The sequence below is a fragment of the Spodoptera frugiperda genome, chromosome 19 (assembly GCF_023101765.2).
Source record: "Spodoptera frugiperda isolate SF20-4 chromosome 19, AGI-APGP_CSIRO_Sfru_2.0, whole genome shotgun sequence".
In the NCBI taxonomy this organism is placed as follows: domain Eukaryota; kingdom Metazoa; phylum Arthropoda; class Insecta; order Lepidoptera; family Noctuidae; genus Spodoptera; species Spodoptera frugiperda.
In genome coordinates, this window is record NC_064230.1 from 7,947,758 (window position 1) to 7,960,611 (window position 12,854).

General features: G+C 37.6%; 1 protein-coding gene across 1 annotated transcript in view; it reads left to right on the forward strand.

Annotated features, from left to right (window-relative positions):
- The window catches only part of LOC118280924 (uncharacterized), a 59,806-nt gene extending 49,446 nt beyond the window's left edge, over positions 1-10,360 (forward strand). The window contains 7 exon segments of the mRNA XM_035601328.2: positions 489-560; positions 1,355-1,441; positions 2,077-2,185; positions 2,775-3,718; positions 4,587-4,686; positions 5,404-5,577; positions 6,369-10,360. Of these exon segments, the coding sequence (XP_035457221.2) occupies positions 489-560; positions 1,355-1,441; positions 2,077-2,185; positions 2,775-3,718; positions 4,587-4,686; positions 5,404-5,577; positions 6,369-6,547 (1,665 nt within the window). The 3' untranslated portion in view covers positions 6,548-10,360.
- Positions 10,361-12,854: the final 2,494 nt, after the last annotated feature.

The following is a 12,854-nucleotide window of genomic DNA, read 5'->3' on the forward strand; positions in this document are numbered from 1 at the left end:
CTGTGTGAGGAAGTTGCGCAGCTCGAGTATGCGATGTATTGATGGTAGGGAAGCCATTCAAGTCGAATTTACACATTACATACATAACCTCACGCCTGTCTTCCATGGGGGTAGACAGAGACAATGGAACGCCAATTGCTACGACTGTTACATACCTCTTTCGCTTCATCAACAGTCATCAGTCTTTTCATGCATGCTCGGCGGTTAAGGGTACTTTTAATTTGGCCCTTTTTTAATATATCGCCAATCTGCTCGATATATGTCCGTCTAGGACGTCCTTTTTAGATGGTTTTTATCATTTCCAATTTAGGTTTTTCAAAGAAAAAATTCTGATACAATATCGGATAAAAAAGTAGTCTATATTACTTCCTGTCGTATGACCATGGAACGCCAATTGCTATAAAACTTACATACGTCGAAATTACACTTTGGACCTAACACCTGATTTCACTGACAGACTAGCATTGAATGTTATATATTATTTCCAGAACCAGTGCAGCAATGAGTTGGAGAAGCCAGCGTCGTGCAGCATCATGGAACAACTCAGCTGTGGAGTACAGGTAGGTCATATCTGAGTGTTTTTAACTTGATATCTGAGTTTATGGTATAAGCCGGTAAACGTACAGATGTATCACCTGATGGTAGGCAATCGCCGGCGCCTTTGAAACACTAGAGGCGTTACAAGTGCGTTACTGGCATTTTGGGGGTTAGGAATTTAAGGGTTGTTGGGGAATCAGGGAATGAGAAGGTGGTTATTGGGCCTCCGGTAACCTCAGTCACACAACGCGAGCGTTGTTTCACTTTAGTTTTCTGCTCGGCCATGGTATCACTCCGGTCGAGCGAAGCATGGCGAGCCCACACTTACTTTTCTTTATGACACAGACAGATTTTATTTTATATGTTACATCATCACGTCACACGGACGCGCCGGACTTCAGTGTTCCAGTGTTTTCATGGTTGTATCTACTGTAGATCTTGGTGCACAGGAGCTGCAGCGGTATGGGAGGTTGTGGCGGGCTTGTCCCATTAAAAAATCATCACATTACTATGTTTGTTTAACAGAGAGGAGTGGAAGGAGGGTAGGGAGGCTTTTGCCCTGCAGTGGGACGATCATGGCTGAAATCTATACTAATATTATAAAGCTGAAGAGTTTGTTTGTTTGTTTGAACGCGCTAATCTCCGGAACTACTGGTCCGAATTGAATAATTCTTTTTGTGTTGGATAGTGCATTTAGTGAGGAAGGCTATAGGCTATAAAACATCACGCTATGACCAATAGGAGCCGAGCAGAGCGGGTGAAACCGCGCGGAAGTAGCTAGTCTAATCTAAATCTAAACTACTATGTTTGTTTCAAGGTGGCGGACTTGAAGCTACCTCCAGGAATCACCCTGACCAGAGTCCAGCCTTCCGACAAGAAGGAACCACCGCCTATCAAGTCTGTGGTAAGTTGCCACCAAATTATTTGAAGTTTAAGGGAAATTTTTCGTAAAATTAATTCCAAGAAGGAAAATTTCCTGTATATCATAATATAAACATTAGTTTCGTATACAATACCCTTAGGCTGCTTTTCCGTAATGTTCTACGCTACGTTGCTGTGTATGCATTTGGTTTCCACCAATCATATTAATTGATACACATAGCTTAGCACTAATGGAAACGAACTCGGCTTAGCTATGTTTTTTTATATGGAAAGATGCGTGCTATGGATAGCTTCCCTACTACCGATACATCGCATACTCGAGCTGCACATCTTCCTCGCACAGCTACATAGCTTAGTATCAGTGGAAACGGTCACATAGTTTCACAGCTTAGCTATTACATCTACGTAGCATATCTACATAGCACATTTTTGATGGAAAAGTACCCTTAACGATATCGAAACGTTACTGCATTCGGTGCTATGATTGGCCAGTTCGAAATAACCAACCAATCAGATCTAAGCCCTCTATAAAAGTTACACGGTCGAACTTGGACGCAGAAGCTACTTTTTTAAGTAAATTTTAGGAAACTAGCCTATTATCTCTAATTTCATGATTGGTTTAACTATTTCTTGTTTAAACTTGTGTTTCCTTCCCAGCCCCTATGGAAAGCGGGCCAGTTGCCGGCGGCGCCGACGCCGGTGGCCCGGCCGGCGCCCATCATCAACGCGGACCCCGCCAACGTCATGTTCAGCACTGCCCACCCAGGTCTGTTGTAGTGGTCGTCATGGTATTTATACTTATACTATAGGTTACCAGGGTTCCGGCTCAAAGCAGGAGAAGGAACCGGGTGGTTTTTAGTCAGTAAGAGTCTGACACTTTCTCGCTTCGTCCAAAGCGGGAGAGGAGAAGTCTTTGAACGATTTTATCGTTCTATTCACACGATTGCTCCTCCTTATTTAGTGTAGATATAATACATATGATAGTGGGAATTGATATTTAACTGAGCGCTTTGAGGGTTCAAAAGTTTTCTTTACCTCAAAACTCACTTTACCGCCAACGATACTTTTTGTAGTAATATTACACTCGATTCGATATCAACAAAGTTATGTGTCTGGGCCCAATACCTTGTAATAAATCCTTTTATTCTTAATATAATTAATTACTCACATTGGCACATAGTGTAACAGAAACAATCAGACAATTACATTGACTATATTAATGGAAACAGAAAAGAACAAAATGTACCGATGCTGTTACCAATATTACACTAAAATTATGAATATATTACATTGCCTTTGTTAACAGTAGTCATCTTAATGTACTCAATAAACTAATTCACAAATCTTCTCAACAGAACCGCCAAAGCCAGTTATAATAGCCGACCCGCCCCCAGTGCCGGGTAAATCGAAGAAGGCAAAGAAAAAAGCAAAGAAGGCAGCCGCGGCCGCTGAGGAAAAGCAAGATGGGACCAAGATCGTCACCCTTAGGAACCCAATGTTCCATCCGAACTTACCACCAGTTCAAATCACCAATCAGCCGGCTAAGAAACAGGAGCAGATTAGAGTACCAGACCCAATACCAATGCCACCGAATGCCTGCCAAGCCACCATCACTCCTACTTCGAACGGGATGTTTACCATCAGGAATCCTTTAATGACAATGATGCATCAACAAAGCCTCATGGGAGTCAGGGCTCCGAGCCCCCAACACCCCATTTACCCCCAACAATACAACTATGTGAACCCCAACACGTACAACCCAATACAAAATAACAACTCCCAATACATTGATCCGCCCCGAGCTTCACCGAAGTCAGATGATTTCCAAACTCGGATAATGAACTTAGCTTCTTTCACACAGAAGAATGATGAAGGTTACTCCTTGTTCAAGGCACCGGATGACCAGCAGCAAAGGAATTTCCTAACACCGGAGTACTTTGAAAACCAGAGTCCTAAGTCCGTGGTGTCCCCAAACCCTATAGGAACTCGACCGGAGACGAACAGAGCATTTGATTCTGATATTTCTCTCTTTGCCAATCCGATTCAAAGGCCTGAACCTATAGGAACGCCTATGAAGCAGGAAGATCAGCAATATACTGGTTTATACACCCCGTTTGGTCAAGAAGACCGTAATGTCTTCAGGAATGCCCTTTTTAGTGATAAAAGTGATGATTTAGGGTTGAAAAATGTGGCTAACGGTGATACGTTGCCCTATTTTCAGCGTTTAAGGGTTGGATCGAAGCTGAATAATGAAGTATCTATACATCATGTTACTGAGTCGAAATTCTATAAAACGCAGGTAAGTCCAGTTTTTTACTAGCTTCACTGACAGACAGACTGACGGACAATTCAGTTTGACGTTTCAAAAGTGCCTTATTTAGGATTAATTGAAAAAATAAATGTTTTGACTTTGACTTTTGGTGTTTTTATAGTAGGTGTGGGTTCGATTCCCGCTCGGACATAGTTTTGGGGGTTTTGTGGTCTATCTGAAGTAATGGGAGATTGGTGTGATGATTTCATGTTAGATGTTTAAGTCGGGCTTATTGTTTGTCATGGGTTCGATTCCCGTACCGGATGGTGAATTTCAAATCGTGATTAATTTTTTTTTTAATGTTGTTGGTTATTTTAAATCATTAGAACCGTATTTTTTATTTTCTTACGGAAACAAATATTTTCGAAGATATATCGTGTGACGTCACTTTTAGGTACGTTTTATACGTAGAAATGACGTATTTGCTCCCACTTTTACACGTTTGATTCGTTTCATCTAAGTACATATTGTTATCTTATACGACAAAATAAAAAGAATACGTGTTCAATATGTTTCCATTACCTAACTGACAAACCAAATAGATTTTTAATTTTCATACCCCGTTATCATCCCTATTATCCCCATTAAAACATTTGTATATAAATAAATACGGACTATTCCGTTATTTATAGTATTATTTATTTATTTATAGTTCCTATTGAATGTACAGGATATTTCTGTGACAAACAAATAAATTCTATAAAAAACAGTAAATAATAAATGATAAATGATACATATTTATTTCTGTAAATAGGTCATAAAATAACACTTTTACACGCCAATATTTGAAATAGCTAGATGAGGCCGGCATTTCCTATCTGACTATACATTATAGTAATATCCCCCCCCCCTGCAGGAGCCGGGCCACCCCCTAGAGTGTGGAGTGGGCGAGGAGTCGTTGTTCAGCAGGCCGGCACACGCCTGGCCAGACCAGCTCTACTCTACACACAAACCTGGTATGTATACTATGTACTATAATAAGTAATAATAACATTAGCCTTTTGTATTGAAGTTAATTTATAATACTATCGTGAGACATACAAAATTAACTAAAAATCACAGTTTACTCTCGTACATTAACCCGCCGTATGCTGAAGCCCTGATCAGTGCGAGACACAATGTGTATAATATTACGAAAGGTTAATGGAGAATCTTTATCAGAGAACAGTCCCTCTGTAACTCGAAACTAGTAGAGCTTTTCTCCATGAATTTACGTGAGTAAACCGTGATTTTTAGATAATGAATAGGATTTATTTTGCAAATAGGCAACAAAAAAGCACGTCTTTTACACGTCAAAATTATTATAAAGAGATCTAGTTGAGGTCTGTATTTCCGTACGGATTACAATGCAAAGCGCATGTAATGCCCCAAATGTTGCAAGCGTTCATAGGCCACGGTAACCACTTACCATCAGGTGAGCCGTGTGCTTTGCCACCGTCGTGGTATAAAAAAAACTCACAGTCACATCTTTTATAATCCAGCCAATATTTGAGCTATAAGACGACAAAGTATATGTGCTTAAATCTTGTTTTCTTGTCTACTGTAGCCGACAGTGACGATTCAGGCCATATTTATTAGAGTTCTTTTCCACCAGAGATATACTATGTAGCTATATCACGAAGATGTAATAGCTAAGCTGTGAAACTAACTTTAAACTACTTACATTGTTACAGGAGCGCAATCAGCCCGAAGTTCACCTACGGGGTCGTCCGTCCAGTCGACCAGCAGTGGTGGCGGGGTGGGTGGGGTCGGCGGGGTCGGCCAGCTGCCCCCCGGCGCCGGCCCGGCCACCCCGCCCGCAGACGACCGACGCTTCGGCCCCATAGGGGCTAGACATCCGCATCCAGGTATGTAGCTAATGTAACATCTACATTGATATGGACTTATATGGCTTATGTAAATGGTAAGAGTTGACTTACATTTGGCTCATATTTTATGCGATGCAACGTCACGCCTTTATTCCCGATGGGTTAGGCAGAGCTGCATATTACGGCACGTAATGCCAATGTATACCCACTTTTCACCTAAGGGTGAGCCTATTGCCATATACTGGCCACAATTCCAGCTACTACTGAGGAAATGTCGAAAAACTTAAAAAAACCCAGTACTGTTTTGCTTGACCCGGGAATAGAACGCGAGACCTGTTGTCTGGCAATCGATCAATCGATATTTTATCTAGTTATTTAAGTCCCATGTAATAAGGAGTGAGCCTGTTGCCATATACTGAACACGATTCCAGTGTTATTACTGAGAAATTATCAAAAAACCGAAAAAAGCCCAGTAATACTTCTTTTTATGTAACTATTAAAGATGCGTGTTACATTGTATGTATGTTACATTGTATGAACGGTACTTTTCTGAACGAGTACCTACCTTCACTGACAAACAGTCTGACGGACAATTTAATTTAACTTTCCATACGTACATATATAACCTCACGCCTGTCTCCCATGGGGATAGGCAGAGACAATGAAACGTCAATTGCCACGGTTCTTACACACTTCTTTCGCATTTAACTTTTCAAAAGTGCCTTATTTAGGATAAATAGAAATAAATTCTTTGACTTTTGACTATACTTTTGGAAATTAAGAAGCGTTATTTTTGTATAAATACAACAAACCATTCTTTCCCATTCCAGAATCGAGCGTATTCCTCCCCGACTCCAGCATAACGAATCTATCTTCACTGGAAGTGTCGGAACGGGAAATCGAATCGTTCAAGCGCTTTGACTTCTACTTCGAGCCGCCGCAGCATAAACCGAAAGTTCAACTGGACGTGAGAGACATCGCTGCAGCTTTGAGACAAAACCACAAGTAATAAGCCACGCCTCTTTTGGAAAAATGTAAAAAATATAACTTGGTTATATTGTGGACATTGGAGTGTATTGAGAACTTAAATTTTGATTTAATTCGTATCGTAAGACTTACTAAATTAATATTTTAGACGCCAACAAATATCTGTTGAATGCAAACCCTCCGCTAGCGCTGGTAATTTTTACCCGGAGTGGGGGGGGGGGCAATGCGTTTAATGTGTTAATTATTATGTTATCATTATATTACAAAATTGTCAATTTTTTTTTCAAAATTACATCCAAATTTATGTTTAAGTCCCCCTCCATCCCAAATCCCCCTATCTCTTAAAGGTCGGCAATGCACTAGAAACTCCTCTAGTGAAACAACGCTTGCGTTATGTAAGTGAGGTTACTGGAGGCCCAATTAACCCCTCTTCCCAATCTCCGATTCCCCAACAACCCTTAAATTCCTAACCCCCAAAAGGCTGGTAACGCACTTGTAACGCCTCTGGTGTTTCAAGTGTTCATGGGCGGCGACGATTGCTTACTATCAGGTGATACGTCTGCTCGTCTACCGGCTTATACCATAAAAATATCCAAATAAATGTTTGGTAATGTTTTTTTTTAAATAAATATTATTTAATTAAAGTTCTCATATTATATACTTCAATGTTTACAAATTAAAAGTATATTTAACACATTGAAATAAATACAAATGAAAATAAGCCATTTGCAACTTTATGCCCTAGAAAATAAAGAAATAGTAGATTTTGCTGTCAGTTTTAAGTTTCATAGCTAAATACCGCACTCAGAGACATTTAATGATTACTTAAACTATTCCTTAGTAACGATTTTGTATCGTAAAACAATTGCTAAGGACTGGGTTAGGTAACCATTAAATGACTCTCAGTACGACAGTATATTAGTGTTTTATAATTCTAAACAACCTGTTTTCGCTTGTGATTTTAAGTTTATTAGCTATTTATGTCCTTATTAGGACAAAATATCACTTTTGTTATGTCAATATTTTGCAAATTAATTGACATTTACTTTGACAAGATATATGGAAACCTACTCATGTGGTCGCAGTCTCTTTTTGAAAGTCTAACGTCTTAAATATCGTGCTATCGCTGTCATTTTATAAAGAATTGATAGGGACAGAACTAGTTTTGAGAGCGTCTTAAAATTGAGTAGCGTTTGAGTATTCGGGCATAAAACATATTTAAGGTGTTCTAAAAGTATCTGCCACGGCTTTAATGGGAGGTAGTGTTGTGTTTGAACATTACAATAGTGGAATAATTTTGACTACCCGTTTTCTTAAAAGGACATTTCATAAATAACGGTTTCCTTGTCAGTCTTTCGATTAAGTCACATGATTTATACTAGCCTCTGTCAATGGTTTCGCTCGCGTTCCTATGGGATAAAAAGTACTAAGGTTAAAAGTGTGATAAAAATTGACAAAGCGATAATTAAATCGTTTAATATGTAATTTCGACATGAGAATTATAAGTATAGGACATGACTATATAAAAAAATCGGACTGAATTTTAATAATATGTTTAAAAAAATATATCTGTTTTGAAACCATTATCTCTACTGTCCACCTTAAAATTTAACTATATGTTTATTATAAGGGAATTCGCACAAATGATTGAGTTAAATTTTACGACAAAAATATGTAAAATTTTAGCTAACTAAAAATCACGGTTTACTCACGTACATTAATGGAGAAAAGCTCTACTAGTTTCGAGTCACAGAGGGACTCTTCATCATGAGCAGCGTGCGCAGACGCGGCGACATCGCGCAGCCTAGTAACGCTTTAGAAGTCCCTCTGTGACTCGAAACTAGTAGAGCTTTTCTCAATTAATGTACGTGAGTAAACCGTGATTTTTTAGTTAATTTACTATGTCTTACGATAGTTATTATAAATATATAGGAATGCTTTCAAAACAGATATAGCTTTGACAACTTATTATATAAAGTATGTATTGTAAAATATATACTTTAATATGTGTGTTCAACAGACAGTTTTGCCTATGTATCTGTTGAACAAAATGTCTTTTTCAATATTGACATAAGAATTTTTGTAAACTAATGAGTATTGAATTGATTAGACAATATGACTTGCTTGACACGTTAGCTCAACGATGCGGTGATTCTAAAAGTCCTGCTTATTTTTTATAAGTCCCTGGTGCATCTCGAAACTAGTCGAGCTTGCTTGAAATGTTACGAGAGTAAGCTGTAGTGTCTAATTGATTTAGTTGTATGTAATGAAATGACGAAGATTTTTAATCTATGTATGGTCGAGTAGTCAGTTCGATTACCGATCGAGAACATATATGGGGTATTTATTACTCTATGTTAAAACATCCAATTATATTTGGATTTGATATCGACAAAAAAGAATTATGAGTTAATTATTATGTTGTCGGCTTACACACGTATTTGTTTGACGAGGAACTCGACTAGTTTCAAGCCATGCAATATTAGCAGCGCGACAATCGCCGCGTCGTGTGTCGCGGAATGCTGCTCATGAATATGAGCCTCTAGCATGGCTTGAAACTAGTCGAGTTCCTCGTCAAACAAATACGTGAGTAAGCCGATAACATAATAATTAATTTAGTATGTCTCACGAAAGTTACAATAAAAGAATTATGAAGTAGATTACCAAAAAAAAAAAAAAGAATTTTAAGCTAATTATTATAAAATAAGTAGAAACATTCTTATGTGACAGTTTTTTATATAATAATAAATAATAAAGGTATAAAGTTAAAATATAATAATACATAAAAATAGAATTGTTTTAGTGATTTCAAGTACCCGATAATATAAGAAATAGGTACTTATAATAAAAGGATGGATTTGTGTGTCCGTCTCACTAGTAGACCTATTATAGATAGATAGATTGAAGATTTACTTCATGATTCTTTATCTTATAGACGCTTTTAAATTATTATAATGCCTGTTATACTAAAAAAATACTGCCTCGTTGGTCGAGTGTTCGCAAGTGCGACTGCCGGACAAGGGGTCTCGGGGTCGGGCAAAGTATTACTGGGGTGTTTTCGCTTTTTCGAAAATTTCTCAGTAGTAGCACGGAGTCTGGAATTGTGTCCAGTATATGGCAATAGGCTCACCCTCTATTACATGGAACTTATAACGCAAATGGTGAAATGTGGGTGTACATTGTATAGCGGCATTCGTGCCGTAAAGTGCACCTCTGCCTACCGCTTCGGGGATTGAATTGAATCGCTATGTATTAAAAGCCGTATTGAAATCCGTTGCGTAGTTTCTAAGATCTAACATTGAGACAGACAGTTGAAAGCGACTTTTGTTACATAGGTTTTTTTAGGGAATTTATGTGTTTTTTCATATGTTAAATTTTGTTACGACTGAATTCGTTATAATGTTGAAGCATTACTTATATCAGTCGGTATTACGAATATATACACGAAGAGAAAAGCCTTGACTTGTATTAAAATTTAAGACATTAAGATATTTTCAAATTTTGACGAAAATTGGACTCAAATTCACTGCGTCTGTATTTACAACATGATTGGTGAAATGTCGCTATTGCATTGTATGTCTTGATAACATTTTAATGTTTACTTAAACTATTCCTTAGTAACGATTTTGTTCCGTAAAACAATTGCTTAGGACTGGGTTAAGTAACCATTAAATGAGTCAGCGGTTAGTACTACAGGCATTATATTAATATTTAAAGCGTTTATATTGAAAGTAAAAACCTGGCAGTATATATGCCACTCCATAATTAGTCCCCTGAGTGGCCCATTCGGTTGTATGATGTATAACATAAGAGAAAATACATTATCATAGATGAATTGCTGTGTTTTATTTTACCTGTACTTACCATAAAATATATTATACTAGCTACGTCCGCGCGGTTTCACCCGCTCTGCTTGGTTCCTTTTGGTCATAGCGTGATATTTTATAGCCTATAGCCTTTCTTGATAAATGCACTATTCAGCACAAAAAAAAAATATTCAAATCGGACCAGTAGTTCTGGAGATTAGCGCGTTCAAACAAACAAACTCTTCATCTTTATAATATTAGTAAGTATTATATAGAATAGAACCAGGCGTTACTTTGTGGAAATCCATGCTACACTAACAATACAGTAAGATTTTTTAGTTTTAATTCCGCTTATACATGTATTTTTTAACATGCGGTGTGCAGCACCGCCCTCCCGCCCGCAATTAAATGCTCATGCAGCAGAGGTGCAACATAAATAAAACACACACACATAAAATATATTTTTGAGAAGGCAAAATTATCCAGACTACTTTGTTGGTCAATTTGAGGCAAGGCCGAGCGGCACTCGACCCGAGCAGATCTCTTTTTTTTGTGGAACACGATGGTAAACGAGCAGACGGATCACCTAATGGTAAGCAATCTAAATTTTGTCTAAATTTTTCATTTGTTGCTAAATAAATAATTTTTCTTTCAATCGCTGCCCATGGACATTTGAAACACCAGAGGCGTTACAAGTGTGTTGCCGGCCTTTTGGGGGTTAGGAATTTAAGGGTTGTTGGGGAATCAGAGATTGAGAAGGCGGGTAATTGGGCCTCCGGTAACCTCACACACAACGAAACACAACGCAAGCGTTGTTTCTCGTCAGATTTATGTGACACACTTAAACCTTAGTGGTTTGTTTATACATATTTCACATCGTTTGAGGCTCGGGGGTATAATACAAATAATACACATTTTCAAGGTTTGTATACTTTATTTAATAATTATAATAAAAAAGATTACATAATTCTTATAATATTCTTGCATACATCGCCTGGACAGTCCACGCTACCATCAGTTGACTGGACAATCTCTACACTACACGAGTCACTGTTTACATGTTACCATTAGCTCATGTCGATACAAAACTTCATGATTTTAATAAATAACATTATACATAGCCAAATAATATATTTCTAATACTTATGTGAGAATTATATTAATTCTAAATAGAATTTTAACCAAAAATATTTTGCTGAGAGACAAATCTCAAATAATATCTAATACTAGCTTCTGCCAGTGGCTTCGTTCGCGTTTCCGTGGGATAAAAAGTAGGTATCCTAAGTGTTATTTCACACCATAAACTAGCCCTGTTCCAAATTTCACCCCAATCCCTTCAGCCATTTTGACGTGATTAAGTAACAAAGATACACACAAACTTTCGCATTTGTAATACATATTTAGTAAAGTAATAGACTAATAAATAAAATTGGAGTGTATGTTTGTAATATTGAAATAACCGCTTTTTACTACATGCATATGAATATACATACACCGAAAAAATCGTTTTTACAATTTTTGTCTGTCTGTCAGTTTGTTCAGGTTAATCTCTGAAATGGCTGGAACGATATAAGTTTTCAAACTGACATGGTCACTAACACTATTATTAGAACTTGAGACGGGATATTTACCATGTTTATTTATGTCGATGAGTTTCCGATATTTCGGCACTGTTGCAAGCGCCAATGAATCGACAGTTCATCTGTGATCATGTGAATCATGTGTAAATATCCCGTCTCAAGTTCTAATAATATGGCTGAACCGATTTAGACGGGACTTTTATTGACAGGTGGCTGATGTACTAAGGAGTAACTTAGGCTACTTTTATTTGTCACAAAGTCCGCAAATCCAAGCGAGTGAAGCCGCGGGCATCAGTAAGTATTATAGTAAAGATTATGCTTAATCTAATAATATAAAGTCTTTAGATTATTCAAAAATGCGAATTAATAAAAACTTATTAAAGAATTCTTGGAAAATATCTTTATAATAACTATCGTGAGACATACTAAATTACACTAGAAATCACGGTTTACTCACTGGTACATTAATGGAGAAAAGCTCTACTAGTTTCGAGTCACAGAGGGACTCTTTATCGTACTCTCTTTCTCACTCTCTCTTCTTTTTCACTCTACTCTCAGTAGATTATGCGACGTCGCCGCGTCTGCGCACGCTGCTCATGATGAAGAGTCCCTCTGTGACTCGAAACTAGTAGAGCTTTTCTCCATTAATGTACCAGTGAGTAAACCGTGATTTTTAGTTAATTTACTTATTTATGGAAAGTTTTAATATTCCTTATATATTAAACTATATGTCTACATAGGTACTTATATTATTGGAATACATTTGTAGTTGTCTTCAAAAGTATACAGTACCCTTAGTACGAGTTTGCTTTACGTTTAAAGTAATCTAAACGAGAGCGCGTTCGGCGTTCTGATTGGCCGGCTCGAATTAACCAACCATACTAAAGATTGTTAAAATATAAATAAAGAAAACTCATACTAAGGGTTGTTCAAGTCATTATAC